Here is a 21,436-nt window from a genome sequence, read left to right as displayed (position 1 = left end):
GCTGTGACAGATGGTGTAAATTCTAAAATTTTTAGATTGCTAAAATTATGTTTTTCAGTATTGTTATGTGTTTCCATACTTTTATTATCTTGTTTAACTTATTTTAAACTATAGTTTGAGCTCAAATGGCTTTTAAAAAAGGGTTTTCTTAGGATTCCTATATTTTTAACTATTTACTTTTAAACCCTTTAATTGTGATGACTTTTTAATTGAGATTTTAATTAATCCTAGTTATCACAATGACATATTAAAGTGTTGTCTTAGTAATGTCAAGACAAATATTACATCTTAGGATTGTACTTCAAAATTTGAGAGAGAATAAGCTATATGCCAAGCTCAATAAATGTAAGTTTTAGCCAAGAGAAGTTAGATTTATAGGTCATGTCGTGTTAGCAAATGGGATTTTTGTTGATCTACACAAGGTTGATATTGTATTGAAATGAGAACAGCCTAGTTTAGTTACAAAAAATTGAAGTTTTCTAGGATTAATTGGATATTACAAACTGTTTATCCAAGGTTTCTCTCAAATCACTTCTCCTTTGATGAAATTAACTCTTAAAGATCAGCCTTTTATCTGGGATGATAAGTGTGAAGCTGCATTTTAAAGATTGAAAGAAAATTCGACTACTGCACTTGTATTGGTGATTCCAAATCCGAGATTACCTTATGAGGTATGTACCTATACTTCTTGGAAATGCTTAAGTTATATGCTGATGCAAGATGAGCGAGTGGTGGCATATGCTTCAAGAAAGTTGAGGCCACATGAAGAAAATTATCTAGCACATGATCTAAAGCTTGCTATAGTAGTGTTTGGCTTGAAAATTTAGTGTCATTACCTATATGGCTTAATGTTCAGTATGTTCAGCGACCATAAAAGCCTGAATTATTTGGTAAATCAAAAGGAATAGAATATGAGGTAGAGAAGTGGATAGTATTACTCAAGGATTATAATTTTGAGTTGAAATACCATCTTAGTAAAGCCAATATGGTTGTAGATGCACTGAGCAAGAAGACACTACATGTGGCTAGCATATAGTACAAGAGCATAATTTAATGGAGTCTTTTCTAGATTTATAGCAAGACACAAAATAAAAGCTTTAGTTGGTGCCTATATTACTGTGATCAGCAATGATTTTTGGATAGAGTTGAGGATAGCACAGTTAGAAGATGAATATCTTCTTAGGATTCAAGAAGAAGTTGAATCGAATCTGACTAGAGATTTTAACTTTAATGATGATGGATTTGTGGTATTACCAAGATAGGATTTGTGTGCCTAATGATGCAGACTTAAGGAAAGTAATTTTAAGTGAGGTTTATTGTAGTAAATACACTATTCCCCCAAGAGTTATGAAGGTGTATCAAGATATGAAGCACCATTAGTGGTGGCCAGGAATGAAGAGAGAGGTGATAGAGTTTGTATCATGGTGCTTGACTTGTCAAAGAGTTAAGATTAAGCATCAAAGACCAGTCAGGACATTACAACTTTTAGAGATACCTAAATAGAAATGGGACAATATTTCTATAAATTTTATCTTTGAATTTCCAAGAACCCAGTTAGGGCATAATGCTATCTAGGTAATTATGGATCGATTGATAAATTCAGCTCATTTTCTAGCCATCCGAATAAGTTAATTTTCTAGAGAAGCTGGTAGAGATTTATATCGAGAGATTATGCATCTACATGGAGTGCTAAAGGATATAGTTTCTAATCAAGATTTGAGATCTATATCCAGATTTTGGGAAGCTTTACAGAAAGCCATAGGCACTATTTAGAAATTTAGTACTGCTTATCATCCTTAAACTAATAAGAAAATTGAGTAGACTATCCAGACCTTAGAAGACATATTATAGTCTTGTGTGCTAGAGTTGCATTGTAGTTGAGATAGCCATTTACCATTCGCTAAATTTGCATATAATAATACCTGCCATTCTAGTATTCAGATAGCACTATATGATAAGGCAAAAACTTTTGATGTCTCAAAGTAGATAGAAAAGTTATGCGAATCGGCGTAGAAGACTGTTGAAATTTCTAGTAGGTGACCATATGTTCTTGAAAGTTATGCCAGTACAAGAATTACGAGGTCAATTAGAGCTAAAAAGTTGACTCCTAGATTAATAGGTTTATTTGAGGTTTTGAAAAGAATCAGGCCGGTCGCCTATCGCATTACTTTGCCTTCACAATTGTTTAGAATTCATAATGTATTTCACGTGTCTCAACTCAAGAAGTACCAATTGAATCCTTCTCACGTGATTGAGCTTGAAAAGGTGGAATTGTAAGAGAATATGACCTATAGGGAAAAATCAAAACTAATAGTGGATGTGAAGGATAAGCAGTTGGGGAATAAAACTATTCGACTAGTAAAGGTATTCTAGAACGTTATGGCTCTTGGTGATGCATCTTGAGAGACAGAAGCTAAGATGAGGCATTAATGCCCTCAATTAATTTGTTAGGTATGTGTATATGTGTAGTTGTTTCAATTTTGGGACAAAATTCTTAAAAGGAAGGAAAAATTGTAACATCTTGAATTCCTGATTTTGGAATTATGGCTAATTAAGGGGTGAATTAGTAAATTAATATGTGATTAGGGTTTTGGATGACGGAATGTTGTTTTTACCCTTTAGGATGTTACATGAACATATTAGAGTAGGAGAATGCTGATATGAAGTGAAGCGTGTGAGCATGGTGAGGAGTTCCCTCACTGTGCCATGCACTACGGCTAGTACGGATGTGCCGTAATGTATGGTGAAGAAATTTGATAGATAAGGACATGGAGGACTCGTGGAGGTAGGGAGAAAAATAGAGAAAAGAGGCATGGGAGAATTGAGAGAAAGGGAGCTCTGCTAAAGCAAGAATTTTTAGGAGGAAAGATGATGTTTCTTATCTATTACTTACCGAGTAAGTCTCATACTGCATTAACTCTGATTCTACACTATTTTCTCTTAGTTTAAACTGGTGAGAAACTGAATTTAGAAATTTTAGGGGTTGATTTCTTACCCTATTGTAAGGAAAAGACTCTTCAAAGTTAAACTAGGGCTTTGTGACTGGTTTGAGCTTTAATGACAAATCTTTGAAGTTATAGGCTCAAATTAGTCAAATTTAGAGAGAAAAAAATAGGAAAATTGGAAAATAAGTGTGTTAATGCTTACAAGGAGTGGTAATGGATATAGTAAGTAGAGATGGACTTAAATAGGGAAAAAAGAAAGGTTTAGGTGTTTAATTATTATAAATAGTATTGTTAGTCATTAAAATAATTAACTTTAGATGCCCATAATTGTGTAGACTATGTGTGTCACATATTGAATAGCAAAAGGAACTTGAATAAGAAGGGTTACATAGTACTTTTCTTGAGCATAGAAGGGTTAAGGTAACCATATATTTTGTTATATTTATTAACTATTATAACTGCATGAAGTAAATGAATTTTGATTTTGATGCTTATGAGATTTATGAATGTAGTGTTTTACAATGTGTATTGATCTTAGCATTAAAAGTGTTTGAAATAGTTATGGTAATTAAAGCTCTTAAATGAAATTGTTATATAAATATATATATATATATAGTGAAAAATGTGCAAAATGCATATAAATATATATATATATATATATAAATTCATTCACCCTAGATAAAGCATTGTATTCATTAAATTTAAATACATTCCAAATTCAATGAATTTGGATATTATAATTTAAGTTAGGCTATTCTTATGTGCGACCTTGTAGGCCCATATGAAGTTGGAGCTAGGCCAATAATACTACTAGCCCACAAGTCACAAATGATCTCTAACAAGACATTGCGACTACCCAATTCATATAAGGATCGATAATCTAATGTAACCTATCATATAATCGTATCACATTTCTTTATCATGTAATATTTTGGTCAAACGTGAGATATAGAATTGTCATTCTTCTTTACCTAACCATTACTTTCTCGATCTCTAAGTAGACTAACTATAGTAATAGAAAAACCCTTTTCATTTAATTGCCACATATTTTTTTCTGTCTTACTCATATGAGGGACCCATTAATATCTTTCAATTAATGTGAGGGACAAATTCCATCCTAACTGCTCATATTCCTCTACATAGATGTTATTAAACTCAATCATTACCTTTATGATCACCTAGTTAAAAGTAACTTTTGATTAGGTCAAAATTTGGTGGTCAATGTAGGAACCTATGATGATCTCAAGTCAAAGGGCTTAGTGATATGGTTACATGTGAGATAAGCTTATGACTTGTGTCATGCAACTCTCTCATAGGGGTCGATCCCATACCTAGAACCCTTTTAAGTACCTATAATTTTAATTTATATCTTGTTTCATCTATGATCCCTCATAGATGACCAACCAAAGACATTTAGGACAATCACTATAGTTTGTCTAAGGATACAATCATCATAGTAAACATGCAATTACTATAATAACAAAAGATAAATTCATTAAATAACAATGTTTATAGTACAATGGTTGGCCTTATGGCACAATTTTCAATAGCATGGCCTGTATTTTAACTGAGTTTTGTTGTTATGAATTAGTTTCTTTAGTGATTTCCACATGCATAAGTGAAGTGCTTCCACTGTGCAATATTTTATAACACAAGTATTTTTGAAAAAGGATTTTTCAAATGCTTTAAGTTGGTATCCCAACTCTTTTAAAAGATTTTTTAAATTGTTTATTAGATTACATGGAAACTTGAATGGTAATGTCATTAAGGGCATTACAAGATGGGTATTGATCGTATATGATATTGTGGTGATAATATGTATATCTATGTGTATGTTTTATACATGTTTTATACTTGTTTATGACTTGGCATGTTATTGATAATGTAAATTATCTTGGTTGTTGAGATTTTTATCTCACTCTATGGTTACTATTTTACAAGTATTGATTTAAGTAGGGATCAAGGGAAAGAACCAAACATGAATTAGTTGTGTAGTTGACCCAAGTTTTATTTTGAGACTTGTGTATATGTGTAAATATAAAGTATTTTTTGTTGCCAACTAAAAATGCATGTTATTTTGATGGTTGTACTTGTATGATAGAATTGGCATGTTGTATTTTAGCCTAAGGGTGTATATGTTATAAATAGGTGCTGATTTTTTTATAGTGAATGACTAAAATACTAGTACAAGTGCAATAAATGTTATATATATGTGGTGATCTCATAAGTTTAGTAAGGTATGTGGCAATGTTAGTGAAAGTTTGTGATAGTTAGCCTTGACATGTGAAATCAGGTATTAAGTAGTGAAAGTTTGTGTTTGAAGTTTTATATATTATTGAATTTGTCAATCAAGTATATAATGGTCCATTGTATTTGGTTCAAGCTATAAGTTGTACTAAGGGTATAAGATTAGGAGTTTGGGTACTTAGATGCACTAAAATCATTTTTAAAATTTGACTTTTACATCCAGATATCTAAAATCACATCTCATCTTATATCTTAATGAAATTTGTACCATTGTTTATATTTTTGAACAAGCTTTGTTGGGTGCTTGAATTACTCCAATCGAACTTTGGATGCAAAAATGGCATACAATTGAAGTTAGGCCAAAAAAGCACTCATGCTGTCATGAGCCATGTGGGCCATAATGCATGGTATAAAGTCGTTAGTTTTGCATGACCATGTGGGCCATAATGCATGGTATAAAGTCGTTAGTTTTGCTTTTTATGTACTACATGCAGCAGCGTAATACATATGTTGCGGCATTTGTGCCAAAATGTGTAAAACTAACTTTTTGGCTCGGTTTTCTTATGGTTTGTTTCTTACTTTGTTTCCATGTTTCCTATAAAGTTTTTAAACTTTAAGTTTAAACTCAAACTATGTCTTAAAGGATTTTTTTTATCCCAATGTATTTAAAATATTTCTTTAGATTATTTTAATAAACCCTTCTATGATTGGTTGAGGCTTAGGAATGTTTAAATTCCTAATTGCCATTGTGTGGTGATTGTATGTGGTGATTTATGGTAGTATTAAGGCAAATATTGCAAGAATATTTGAAAGTATAAATATATAAATGTTTAAACATAAACAGTTGTGAAAATGGTTTTCAATATTTGTAGTATTGATAACATTCTTAAGCTAGTGATTTTGAATGAGATTGCAATTATGTTGAGAAATGAGTGCTTGTGATGTTGCATTATTGTGAAAGCATGATTAAGTTGTAAGGGTGGGAATTCACCTAAGGAAGAAGTAATATTACAAATCCATATTATACAATTAACACCATGGGTGACCCTAACATTCAGTCTTCTTTGTTTGGAAGTCCCAACAATACCATATGAGGTAGATTGGGCATACAACACCTTGAATATTTGTAGAAGGGGAATCTATGATCTAAGAATGAGTAAAGACACCCTTGGCTAGGCTACATCCTATTATTGATGGGCTCAAGCTAATGTAGTTACATAGACTTGATTCTATTGAATTGTTAACCCACAAATTCAACCTAAGGTAAAACAAAGGATATAAGGTAGGTGTGGTTAATCATACACGGTATGAGTTATAATATGCCTTATGGCGTTTCATGATTGTTTACATGTTTACATGTTTAACTTGCCCACTTTAGAAGCTCATTACCTTCCCAACTAGCTTGTATGTATATTAGATTATTTGGTTATTGAAATATTATTTTCACTCATATGGTTACTATTTTACAAGTGAAGGCTCCTCTAAAGGCAAAGAGGAGAGTGGTGCAAGCAAGGAGTAAGAAAGCTACTTATTGTAATGCACTATTTATTTTAATGTGTAATTCATAAATGTGTGTGTGTGCGTGCGTGCGTGCACGCCAACTTATTATTTTGGTTGCACTTGCATGAGGATAACTATGTCATTTTGTGAATTTTGACCTAGGGTGATGTGTACTGTGGTGAGGATAACTATGTCATTTATGTGAATTTTGTCAAATGTGTATGTGGTGAGCTTATTGTGAGAGGTCAAAATACTAATACAAGGGTATGATTATTATTTTGGCTATGATGTTATGATTAGTCATGATGATATTCTTGTGAGTTACAACTTTGTGCCCTATTACTTAAGTAGGATTTAGTGGCCAAATTGTGATTGGGACATTTTTTGATTGTATGATTGTTGTGTTAAGTGTATTTTGAATACTTTGAATTGGTTTAAGTGGCCTTAAGACTTTTAGCACTTGATTAGCAGGTTTGGACACCTTTGTTTTGATGTTAAAAGGAAACATGGTCTTTTTGTACTTGGGTATCGAACTTTGTAGGGATGTATTATTTTGTTGTGAAACTAGTGTTATTAATTAGTTAGTTTTATTTGCTACATGTCAACACTTGAATAACTTAGATTGGAGGTCAAACAATGAATCTTTACGCTCTAAAAGTTTGTTTCAGGTAGCTATAATAATAGCTTATTGTTGTCATGACAAAAGAGTAAGCCACAACGCCTTTACAACACGCCACGATGCAAGGCATAGTAAGGGGATTTTCTTATCTATGTCATATACTACAACATATGACACATGTGCCACTGTGCATTAGCCTGAATGGGCAAGTTCTCATTTTGCCTTGTGGTGCTACCTTTTAATTATCCTTTTTTCTTTTTTTCCATGATTTTTGTATTTTTTTCTCACTCTGTTTGACCTTAAACACTGCTTTCAAAAAGGGGCTTCTTGGAATCTCAATCTTATAACTATTTTTTTTTTAGATTTTATGCTTAACCCTTTTCTATCATGGCTATCCAATCTAGGGATTTGTCTAATCCTATTTACCATGATAGAGTTTGTGATGTATTCAAGTAATGTAAAGGTGGATATTACATTACTGCCTTTAGATTCATTTGTGCTTTTTGGAGGCTCTATTGGAAATCCAAAATTACTCTTGGTGTGGTCAACCAATAATTAAGGCAACCAGGAGTTAAATTCTTGTAGATTTGCACTTATGAGCTATACATGATTGACATATGATAATATGTGGTGTTAGCATGAATATGTTCTTTTATAATTGGGTGGAAGCAATGTATAGTTCTTTATGTGAAATAAAAGTGAATGATTGGCTATAAAGTATGATATCAAGCATGGATGTATATACATGGCTAAATGGGCATGAGCATATGACAAGTCGAGTATATTTATGGTTGTCAACATGTCATTAATATGTGTTAAGTTCATTAATCATGGATGGGTAGGAGTTCACTTGAGAAAGTATTGGGAGTTGTCAAATTCATGTGGTATGGTCTCTACTGAGATTTGCACACAATAGTTGACAAAATTAATTTAAAGTATTTAGTATTGTCATCGTGCTTTAGGAGATGGCATATGAATCGAGCATAATGCTTAGTATCGTCAATTTCTATGATGAATGGTATGGGCTAGGCAATTATGACACCCCTATAATTCAAGAAGATGGAATTCATAGTCCAAGAGTTAGTGTGGAAACCTTTGGCTAACTAATTCCTCATAATTGGAAAGCAAAGCTATTTTAGTTACACGGGTTAGTCTTATACGTTAATAGCCCTTAGATTCAATCAAAAGATATAAAGAGAGTAAAAAGGTTGGATGCATGATCATGCATAACATATATAATTGATGTATATGTTTAAGCATCTAGTGATCATTAATAGTGAATTCATATTACACATGTTCTTAATTGTCACTCATTCATCTACTTGAATTTATGTGCTTAGATATTGAGATTTTATATCTCACTCCTATTGTTTAATATCTTTTTAGGAGACTCTTAGGATAACAGCAACAGGGAAGCATCAAGTGCTAGTGACACTTGACTTTCATAATAATGTCTCTAGTAGTTATATGTGCAAAAGAAATATTTAATTTCCAGCCTAAGAGTCTTGCACATGTTGACTATTTATCACTTGCATTTAGCCTAATTGTTGACATAGGAATTTTTGGCATTGGCCTTATTAGGGTAATGTAGTGTGGGTTTCATTTTGAAGTTGTTATTTCAAAGAATTATTTAATGCCTCTTATTTGATTATGTTTGTGGGAGGTGAATTATTGAATGCTAGATGATTTCAACACATGAAAGTTTTATATGGTTTGGTTTGTTGTGGGGGGCTAATGGCTAAAGGTTGAGGGAATGGACACTTAGTTGAAGTTTGATCCACACTTGTTCTGGTATGAACACATACATGAATCAACCTTCCTTGTGCACCATAGGACATAGTGAATCCAAATCAAGCTTGAGTTACAGCTGGAACTCACTTTAATTAGACTTCAAAAGCATTACTTAATGTAACATCCTAAATTTTATTTAGGGATTAATGGTGAAACTTGTGGACAATTTGGGTAATTTAATTTGAGGAATAATTTTTACATGAGGAAATATGAGTGCTTAAGGATTAATTGAGAAAATGTGTGTATTTTAGGATTAAATTGAAGAAGCATGTATTTTGAGGATTTAACTGAGGATATATGTTGGTTGAAGCTTATAAATGTTAATTAATTATTTAGGCTCTTAATTATAGTTTAAATTGGGCTTAAGATCATGTGCTAGGGTTATTTTTAGGTTCAAAATAGTTATTAGAATAGTTTGGGCCCAAATTATTAGGCCTAAGTGAGAGTTTTCTGCACTGTACTATATGTTGCAGCATTAAGCATATGGCATGTATATGCCATAACATACAACGCGTTTTTAACATTTATAATTCTGTTCAAAAAACAGAACAAAAATAAGGGTTTTTTTTGTGAGGGAAGGTGCAAAAATAGTAGGCTTTGTTAAGGTTTGGTCCTAGGCTCTATTCAGGTTTGGTCCTAAGCTTTGATTGTACAAAAATTTATGCTCCCAACTAGTTAAGGTAATTTATTTAATCACTATCCTATCATCCGATATTCCTTTTGAGCTAGATATTGTGATAGGCATAGCTAGAGTTTCATTTTTAAAGATACTTAACCCTTGAGTTCAAATCTAACAGATATTTTGAGATTATATAAGTGTTGTTTAAATAGTTTTAATGTTGTTTTGTGACAATGGGGTGATTAAATCTGAAAACCCTAGGTTATTAAGGGATGATTAGTGATTATTTGTGTGTTTGGGGGTTAAATTTACATTCAAGAGGTGTAATGAGGATTAGTATGACTAAGATTTATGATTAAAGTGTATGAAAGTGCATTAGGATTGTGAGATTAATTAACTCAACCCTAAGATTAGGATGTGATTAGTGCGTAAACACGTGGATTAGCTATAATTAGCATTATGTTAACAATAATTAGTGTCACATTTTATATAAATTACGGTGTTGATACCGTTGGTGGTGCTAGTTCGCTTGTTCAAGGTGCTCAAATAATAAGGAGCAAAGGTAACTATTGTTAATGTGTGATGAAAGGTGTGTGTGTGTGATTGATTATGTGAAATTTGTTTGTCTTTAGCAAATTAAATTGTGTTTGGAAAATATATTATAGTGTTTGAAAAATTATTTCCAAGTGGGATGAAGTATATAAATTCTATGCTTGGCATAATCATTGTTCAGAAATATAAAATTGTTCGGTTATATTTTTTTGTTTGGAAATTGCAATATGCATGACTTGTCATGTTTTCAAAAAAGTGTGGACCTCATTATCATTTGACATTGATTAATATTATAGGGTTAAAGTGCTTGTTTACCCTTAAATATTTTTCAGGAGTATTGGACACTCTAAAGTCTTATTAAAATAAAATATATTTATTTATTTTAATAAAATATTGTTAAAATATTAAATATTTTTATATTTAATAATTTAAATATTATTATTTATTAATATTAATTCAAAATTGATAAATTATCATTTAAATATTAAAAGCTCAACTAGTTTTTCATAAATTTATAAGTGGCTTGTAAATTAAAATAATATGCTAAATTATAAGTCTTCCTTAAGAATTAAATCCTCATTTAGAAATTTGCATATCATAAAATTTGATATATAAATTGTATGTGAAGATTTTAAATAATAATGTTTATAAATAAATTACAAAAAATAACCTTATAAAAAAATTAATATTATTTAAATCTCTTAAATTTTCTCTGTCTTTCTCTATAATTTGATTGGTTAATTAATAATTGAATTAACAAATATTTAATAAAGGAGCGATATTGTTTCATTTTTAATTAATATATTTTTAGTAAAGTTGAAAAGTTTTAATCTTCTATTGTTGTTTTGAAGTTTCATTATTCTTTCTCTTTGTTTTATTCCATCCAATATTTTCAAGAATAAACTAGATATTGAACTAAAAATGTTAGCGGTTGACGATTCACATGATTCAATTGGGTTGGACTAATAGTCAAACCAGTGAAATAATAATTAAATTAAAAAAATTATATATGTATATAATAATTTAAATATAAGAAATAAACATAAAATTGCTACTCAACTTAAGAATAAAACCAAATATTTTAAATTTATCATGAGTTAACAAGTCATATGATACAATATAACGTTAAATGATTACAAAAATTGGTCATTTTAAAAAAATTGATAAAAAAAAGAACTTTCCAAACAATCTGATTTTTGAAAACACCCAAAATGATTTTTACATGTTGACTAAGCTGAAATTTAGACTAATCGACAATCAGACTAGTCCAACCATCTAGTCCGATCTAGTCTAATTTTTTAATCATTGATTCCATCCCTTCTTTTTCTTTACACTTCATTACTAGGCCATTTTTTTTTTTGAAAAAGTGACAATAAAATCTCACTGAAATATATAAATAACCAAGTCCCTCGAAATACCATAATTCCTCTCAAGTCTTTAAGCACCTTTCTAACATTATTGATTTAGGTTAAGTAACTAAATTTCCCCTCATTTAAAATAAACAATTTCAATCACAACTTTTGTTTGAACAATTGCAATTTTTATTTTGTGAATCACAAAAATTAAATAAGAAATTGTAATTTTTCATATGAAATTTCTTTTATCATTGAAGTTCAAGTTTTGAAAATGACCAATTACAACTTTTCTTTAAACAGTCACAACTTTTATTATATGAATTATAAAAATAGAACAAGAAATCACAATTTTACACTTGAAACTTCTTTTATCATTAAAGTTTAAGTTTTGAAAATAACTAGTCATAGCTTTTATTTAATTAATCACAACTTTTATTTTATAAATCACAAATATTAAATAAAAAATCATAACTTCTCACGTGAAATTTCTTTTATTATTGAAGTTCAAGTTCTAAAAATTACTAGTCACAACTTTTGTTCAAACAATTATAACTTTTATTTTATAAATTATAAATATTGAACAAAAAATCACAACTTCCCACATGAAATTTTTTAAACAAGAAAAAATTTAGTTATTTAACATAAAATTATTAACGCCAAAAAGGTGCCTAGAGACTTAAGAGAAATTATAACATTTTGAGGGACCTGATTTTCATTTATACATTTTGGTAGGATTTTATTGTTACTTCTCTTTCTTTTTTGCTATCTCTATCTATCAACTAAATCCATATGGATTCAATAAACATTTCTCTGTTTTAAATTAATATATTTTTAACCTAGTTAAAAAGTTCTAAACTTTTCCTCCTTCAAATAAGTTTTGAGGAAGTGTTATAATTTATCATATTATTTTAATTTGCAAATCACCTATAAATTTTTAAAAAATTAACTGAGCTGTTAATATTTAAAAGATAATTTCTAAATTTTGGATGAATATTTATAAATAATAATATTTAAATTATACAATAGTAAAATATTTAATATTTTAATAAAATTTTAATAAAAGAAATATTTATTAAATTGTATTTTAATAAGATTTCAAGGCATTCAACATTCTTAAAAATAGTTCAGGGACAAATTAAAACTTTAACCCTACAATAATAAGCGACATCAGATTGTAATGGGGCCCACACATAATACAAGTAGGCAAATAATGGTGAAATAGACTGGTTTTTGATGGAAGGATTTTTTTTTTAACTTTTAAAAATAGTTTAGGGAGAAAATTACCCAATTTGTCAATAATCTTCATTTTCATCTCAATGTTTTGAAGGAAAACTTGGTTAGGGTAATTGGTCTTCAAGTAGCTCTACCTTTTCTTATATTCTTCTTGTTCGTAGCCATTTGCCACTTAATTCAAGTAATTAATCATATGTAATCGCCTGCAAAATATGAAAAATTTTCTTGTCATCAAAACATAGTGAATTCAACAAACAAAAATTATAGTGCATAATAATTGAAGAGAAAAGCTTTTAAATGTGTTTAATAATTCATTTTCTTTTTCCTTTTTAGTATAATCTCATGTGAAACAAGGACACTATAGCTTCCCCCCCCCCCCCCCAAAAAAAAAAAACAAGGACACTATAGAATTAAACACCCAATCACTCATCATGATCCCAAAAGCTATAAATCTTTATTATCATTTTTTTTAATCAAATCAAGGCAACTAACTAAGATGTCTTGGATTCACTTCGTCCCCCTTCAGCTCTTGAGTGAGAACTTGAATGGATTCCGATACTTCAGCTCTATACACATAAAACTTGGTCACCACAATGAACAAAAAGAAGTTCAACAAGTTGAGCACCGCGAAAAACGCGTAATAGTAATCGAGATGAGAAGCATTGAGGTTGTTCAAGATCCATCCATGGTGATGATTATGATTGTTATTGCTAGTGATTCTTGAAACAGTAGACAGCAAAATAGTGCTGAGAAAGCTGCCAACACCTAGGGTAGTCATAGAATACGAAGTCCCAAGACTCTTCATGCTTTCTGGTGATTGATCATAGAAGAATTCAATCTTTGCAACTTCCAAGAATGCATCAGCAGTTCCCATGAGAATGAACTGAGGAAGCAAAATGAATATGCTCAGAGGAACTTGAGCTCCATTCTCAACAACCCCATTTTTTCTTGCCACACTAAGTCTGTGTCTCTCAGTGAAACTTGCTGAGACCATAATCACAATGTGGATTGTTAACCCAATTCCCATTCTCTGAAGAAGTGTGATGCCTCTAGGGTTTTTGGTTATCTTCCTCATGATCTTCACAAAGAAAACGGTCATACAGAACAACTGAGACTAACATGGACACAGTGATGAATGCTCCTAAGCTTGCAGGAGGGATATTGAAGTTGCCAATGCGTCTGTTAAGTGTAGTTCCTTGCTTGACAAATAAGGTATTGGTTTGAGCCATCATGGTGCTTGGAACAAATGTGCAGATCAAGATTGGTATCATTCTTAGCATTTGCTTTGTTTCTTCTACTTGGGTCACTGTGCAGAGCATCCATGGAGTAGTTCCTGAACTTGTTTTCACACATGCCTTGTTCAAAAACCTGCAAGATATTGCATTGGCTGAGATTAATTATAACCAAAACTACGTCTTAAAATAATGTGTGTAACTAAAATAATTTATAGCCAGACCGGTAGACCCGGATTCCCATACTAGAGTATTTATATGAAAATGTGTGTCGCTTCTAATACCTGTGGTGGGCTGACCTATTATTTTTTCTCAGTCGAATAGCTCTTTGCTATATTTATGGAAAAAAATATTCTATGATATAATTTTTAACCCTATCTGACAAGGGGTAATTAATAAAGTGTCATCATTTCCACCTTCAATTCTTATAAATTAAAATACGCAAAATCGTATTTCTAGTCTTCTAATTTTATTTTTAAAAAAATCATTTGATTTCTGATCTATTTCAAAAACTAGAAACCTTTCACCCAGTTTTTTTAATAATAAAATTTTGTTCCTTTATATATCACATTATTCTCTAAAACTTAAAGTGAAATATGACTTTTAACTATTCTGCATGAACTATTTACATGACAATAAAACTTACATTCAATTTTTAATATTTATAAAAAATTATAAATATTAAAATTATGCTAAAATTTAGGACTAACATTTTAAGTTACTAAACCCTTTTAATCTTTATAAAAATTATAAAGATTAAAATTTTAAAATAGTTTTAATCTTTATCATCATCCTATTTTTGAAATGTAGGAACCAATATTTTGAATAGTTAAAACTATAAATACTAAGTTATAAAAGTCAAAGTTTCAAGAATAAATTACAACCAAGTTAAAATTATAAGAATTAGGTTATAATAAATTGAAGTTTAAGGACTGAATTATATTAGATTCAAAACTATAGGAATCGAATGATTAATTTTCTCATGTAATTGAGTCCTAGTGGCTTTTTTTAAAAAAATTTTGTCCATAATATTAAGCTTATGTCAATATTCTATTACATGTTACTGATATAACTAATTCCTTTTTATCTTGGCCATGTAAAAATCTATAATTCATGCTAATTAAACCAAAAAAAAAAATCCTCAAGATCATGAGGAAAGAACCATGTACCTCAATGTAGGAGTGGAGTCAATTCTAAACTTTCCTTTCTTAGCATACTCTTGTAAATCGAGCTCATAAAGTTCTTTAGGGTCTTGCGGAAGAGGTACTCTCCATTTCCTTATCGCGGCTACGATAACCCTAGCCATTCTTGTGAAGGGACTCCCAGTGGGCACTTTATGCCTGTAAAATGGTGTCCCTCCCAAGAAGATCCCAATTGAGATTGCAAGCCCTAGAGTTGGGAGAGCATACCCTAGAGTCCATCCCACATTGTCTTGAACATAAACTAAGATAGTGTTTGCAAAGAGAGTACCAAAGAAGATGCTGAACATCCACCAGTTGAAGAAAGAGAGTTTTGAGGACTTCTCTTTTGGATCAAAATCATCAAACTGGTCTGCTCCAATGGTGGAGATGTTGGGTTTGGTCCCACCAGTTCCTATTGCTAGAGTGTAAAGGGCCCCATAGAACACAGCTAGTTGTAATGGGGAGGCTTTGTTGCAATTTGCTAAATCCTTTTCTATGCATTTTGGTGGCTTTAGGGAAGGTAATGAAACTGATAGTGTCAACAAACACATCCCCTGCCAAAATCAAATCCAACAATTTTATAAGCTCAAGTAAACTGTGGACATGTGTTCTGCTTCTGCATGGAATCTAACTTAAGCTATCTTGTTAATAGTCTAAACTCCATTTATTAAAAAAAGTAAAGCATTTATAATAGAATTTTATCTTCTGATAAAGTGGTTATTTGTTTTCAAACCAATACTCCCTTCATCTTAAATTATAAGATATTTTTAGACAAAATCTCACAGATTAATAAAACTCATTAAATACACTTCATAACCTTATTTTTTCAAAATAAAAATATAAACATTTCAAAAAAAATCTTTCATTTAATACTCAATTAATAAAAGAATATTGAAGAGAGATAATATAGAAAAAGGGTAATATTGAAAAAAGTATTATTAATGAAATCTTATTTTTATTAAAATTTGTTATATTTTAAAACACTTAATATTTTTAAAAATATTTTATAATTTAAAATAAAATAAATATTATTTTTTATTTAATAAGATATTACACCTTAAAATAAATTGTCTGTAGATTATGGTTCCTAGAGATTGTGATTATTATTACTTATTCATCGATTTTCAAACTTCGAGACTTTTGAGTGTCAGGGGTGCATTATTGCTCTAACCAGTATTGCCTGTAGCTACTTGTTGTGTGGCCTTGTGCATTTTAAAAATATATTTATCGAAGTTGTCGTTCGCTTCTTAATCAAGGGTTAAGACAAATTTGCAGTCAAAACTTCACGCGCATCAATGTGCGATCGCGAGTGGTATTTGAAAGGGATGTTATATCCGCAAGTAACGAGTTAAATAATGCATTCTAAAATTTTAAAAAATTTAATTATTATTAAAGTTTTTGATAAAATAATAAAATTATTCTTTAATTTAAAAAGTGTAACAATTTTTTCTCATTCATAACTTTAATTTTAAAATTCACAACTCTAGCACAATAATAATCATGATGGTATAAGCATTCACAACTGTTTTTTTTTTACTATTTTTTTCAATAAATAAAATTCAACAAAGATTTTTTTTCCCTTAACTACTTTGGTTTTAAAATTACAACTATAGTTCAATAAATAACTAAAGTGTTTAAGTGTTCGCAATTTTTTTTACTTTTTTTAGTCAGAAAATTACAATAAAGCTTTTTTTTCATTTATAACTTAGGTTTTAGAATTCAAAAATAGAATTCAGTAAATTACTAAAATGTAATAAAACTTTCTCTCATCATTTTTCTCAAATTTTCTAAATTAAGAAAAAAATTTTCAATTCATTAAAAACTTTAATAATAATTAGGTCACTTGAAACTTAAAAGATATTATTACATTTTATAGAATTGAATTGTCATTTTTTCTATTTTAAAAGGATTTATTTGTCTTTCTCCCATTTCAATATCAAAATATTGATATTAAGATGCATAAATATTTAAATTGTTTTAAATCATATTAACATAATTTTTAAATTTTAAATTCCTAGCAATAATTAATACATCAATTATAAATGATATAATTAAAAAGTACACTTTTTCCGTTAAAAAATAATAGCCATTTGTAATTGAATTTTACATCCTACTAAAATAGTTAATTTTTTTTAAATTAATATCATTTTTTTATATTTATCCTTCTTTAATAGTATGTTTTATTTTAAAATAAATATAAAGTGATTGATTTATTATAAATACTTTTAAAAAAATACATTAATTACACTTTAAAATATTAAAAATACTTTATATTTTTTAACATCTAAAATTTTAAAAAATGTTTTATATTTTTTAATGGAAGAAGAATAATCCAATTTTTAAAAGATATGTTAAGAATTTTTTTCTAATTTTAATAATTTTGAATTTTTTTAGCAGAATAATTTTGAAATTTAAAACTATATAATTAACCAACTCATTCAAACATATAACTAACTATGTATAATTAACTAATTTATTAGTATAGTAATTCGATTAAAAATAAACAAAGCGGAGGACATGAGCTCAAACGGAGCACAAGTGCATGAAAGTGCGCTATTTTATTCAAGTTGGAGAAGAAAGACGTACGGAGAGGTAGATCATGGAGGCAATGAGAAAAGTCCAATAGCGGCCTAGGTGAGCGTCTGCAACGTACGCCCCAAGGATGGGCGTGATCCAGATGGTGCCGACCCAATTAGTGACATTGTTTGCTGAAGCAACGGTGCCTTGATGGAGCTTGGTTGTCAAATACAGTATCAGATTGGATGATATCCCATAGTAAGCCATTCTTTCGAATACCTCGTACACTGATCAGCAAAATCATAATTATAAATTAAAAAATTATTTTTTTAAAAAAATACTCCTCTCCATTTAACAATATAAAAAATTTAAAGAATTAAATATTTAAAAATATAAATTTTTTTTAATCTTTTAAAGTATAGTCATTATCTTTTTTTTAAAATACTCCTATTAATAGTGACTTTATATTTATTATAAAGTATTTAATATGAATAAATATAAAAAAATAAGATTAATTTAAAAATAAATAATTAATTTATTAAAAGATAAATTTAATTAAAAATATTTTATATTTTTAAATGAAGAGAGTGTATCTTTATGATTTTAATAAAATTTAAAAGAGGTCTATTTGATTTATTACACATGCAATGGCTTTTTTGCAATTGTGAAGGAATACACTGACAAGATGCCTCGGAGTCTCTTTTCAAAGTAAATAACTACTTTGATCATAATTTAATTATAATTTTAATTATTATTTTTTAAATTAACATTTGATTAGTTCAATAATAAATTCAATTTTCAATATTTTAATATAATTCGAACTTGGTTTGCTTTATTTTATTTATTAATTTAGAAGATTGAACAAAGGATAAAACATAAACCTGAACATCCAACAAACCAGTGAACACACTTTGAATAAAAAGGTGATTTTTCAAGAAAAGTCTGAGTTCTCCCACAAGCATGTTAAATATTTTCTTTGAACCACAGTATAAAATATTAATAATTAATTTACGGTTCTCTAATATTGATTAATATCTTAATTTTTTAAAAAATATATTTTTTTATTCACTCTCATTAAATATCCTATATAAGTAATTTAATAATAAAATTAAAATTTTAATACATTACTTTTTAGAAAGAGTAATAAATAAAGTAGGAATATAGTTAAAAAAATAATTATAAAAATTACTCAATAACCTATATTTTAAATCAAGCAAGACGTCTAAAAGATATCATATATTGTGGTATAGAGGGAATATACAAATATTTCAGGAAATCCTAAAATTATTTTAAAATCTCAAATTTATTATTTAATTATTTAAAAATTATATAATATATCTTCATGTATCTATACTATAGTATTCTCTTTCATGGTATCATATTATTTTAGCAAACTATTCAAAGTAGTTTTATAAAATAATTAAAAATCTTCTCTCTTTTTTAGATTTTGATTATTTAAAAAAAATTAACCTGACATTATAAAATCTTATAAAATATTTTTTAAAAAAATTGATTTTTTCATAAAAAAAACTTAAACAAACTGACCTTAAAAATGACTTTTCGAATTAGAAATGTAATTTTTAAAAAAATTAAAAATAAAAATATTAAACAATTGAAACTCACCCCAAGACTTAGGTCATAAAAAATCTCACGACAAGACAAACAAATATGAAAACCGTGAGGAGAGACTATTGAAATTTGATTTTTTTTTTTTTTGGTTGTTGTTGTTTGATAGTGAAACACGATCAACTTGCAGAAACAGGCAGCTAGTGAGCCGTTAATATTCATCTCTGAAGTCAGAACCATTAATGATTAGCTGAGCTGAGTCTTAACTTTATTTTATTTTTTAAAGAGCAAGTGAGAGAACAAAAATGAAGCCAACCTTGTTACTGACAAGTGATTTAGAGTCAATAACCTTTTAATCTTGTTTATTTATAGAATAGAAAGAAAATTAATTTTAATTATATTTATATATACTTAATTATTTTTTATTGAATACTGAAAATAATATTAAAAATAATTCTTCTGTTATTATTAAGAAATAGAGGCGGAAAGTTTATTAAATTTTTAGGATACAATTAACAATATTTAAGGGTTTTTTTTATTTTCAATAAAACATATTAAAAATAAATTCTAAATATGACAAAAGGAAATATGTATCAATAGTCCATCTCTCCTTTTATATAGTCTTTTTAACGGAATTACAGCATATTAATAAACATTTTTTATTTAATTAGAAGCACATAATAATATTATAATAATTTTTTAATTTTGCCCTTAACACCATCATAATTAATATTAATATTATATTATAGTAGGGGTGTAAAGCACATGATTAATATTTCTTCTTTTATCATTAAAATTATTTAATTATTTAAAAATATCATAATGACACTCTTATATTAATACAATTTTTTAAACAAAAGACACCTTGTATAAACACATTAGAGAATATTTCCATAAAAAATTATGAGTTGAGACTTGAGATCTAGTAAATACATGAAAGAAGAGAAGAGGGGAGTGTGTGAGAGAGAGAGAGATACCAACGACGAAGGAACATGCTTTCCAGCGACCCCGTTTGGATCTAAGGACAGGTTTTCCTTTGAGATCGACGGTTCCGTCTTGTGTGTACTCATTACTCATCCCTTCTTCTTCCATCTCTTCTTCTTCTTCTTCTTCTAGCCTCTATCTCTCTCTCTCTCAATATGAAGCGTTTGGTGGTCTGAAACTAAGTGAGGGGCTGAGCTCTTCTTGAAACCCTGGATAAGGAGGAAGGAATATCGATTCCCCTCTTTTTTATATAAGCCGGGTACCCCTACTAGCTAATCGAGCGTTTTCGTCAACAGGAATAAAAAATTGGAAAATGACGCTTAAAAAAAGACACGAGTGACGAGACAATATGTCAAATAATCGTACCCCTCCTGGCTATAAGGTTTTTTTTATTTAAAAAAAAAGTTAAATGACAAAAACATGCTAAAACTTTTTTTTCTGACTGTGCTTAGCATGCTAACTTTATTTTTTTTTTGAATTTTTGCCTGAAAATTTTAAAAACTAAAACATTTTTACCCCACTATTAAATATGAAAAACACTGATTAATTAAAATTCAATCAAGATATTATATGGTTTTGCCCTCCTTTATTCTCACAATTTCAGTTTTTATTTTCATTTGTTGAAAGAAAAAAGTTAAAAAATTTGCTGGCAAACAAAATCAAAAACTAAACACAAAAGAAAAAAAATGCAAAAAATATCTTTAATTAAACTTTAATTTAACAGTTAACATTTGCAGTTTTTAATGGTAAGATAAAAATGCTCTCAAAAAATTTAAGATGTCAGGAGCTCCTAGAAAATTTTTTTAAGATATTTGTGCCCTTTAACCCTTAAAAAAAAGTTATTACTCCATCTTGCTTTTAATATAAAGTAAGGTTAGAGTAATTATTTTTTAAAATTTTATCAATTATTTATTTATAATGGTTTCAATTCCTAACCATCAATTTATTATCGTTATTAAGAAAATTAATTAGCAAATCTTGATAGTTTTCATTCATTTTTAATTAGGTTGATGTAGTTTATTTTATTTTAAGCACGTCCTTATAATTTAATCTATTAAATATATTAATCTTTAAGATTAAAATTATTAATGAATT

At 28.8% G+C, this 21,436-nt stretch overlaps 1 protein-coding gene across 1 annotated transcript; it reads right to left on the bottom strand.

Moving 5' to 3' along the window:
- Positions 1-13,241: 13,241 nt before the first annotated feature.
- On the bottom strand, positions 13,242-20,564 carry LOC129320678 (protein NRT1/ PTR FAMILY 5.2-like). Its single transcript, XM_054966227.1, is given in 5 exon segments — positions 13,242-13,951; positions 13,953-14,229; positions 15,263-15,828; positions 17,861-18,078; positions 20,335-20,564. Coding segments are annotated over 5 exon segments (1,779 nt in total). The 5' UTR covers positions 20,450-20,564; the 3' UTR covers positions 13,242-13,348.
- Positions 20,565-21,436: the final 872 nt, after the last annotated feature.

Source organism: Prosopis cineraria, unplaced genomic scaffold (assembly GCF_029017545.1).
Source record: "Prosopis cineraria cultivar Desert tree isolate PC_DT_omini unplaced genomic scaffold, ASM2901754v1 PC9, whole genome shotgun sequence".
In the NCBI taxonomy this organism is placed as follows: Eukaryota; Viridiplantae; Streptophyta; class Magnoliopsida; order Fabales; family Fabaceae; genus Prosopis; species Prosopis cineraria.
Note: the sequence above shows the minus strand (reverse complement) of the source record. Positions and strands in the feature narration are given on the sequence as shown.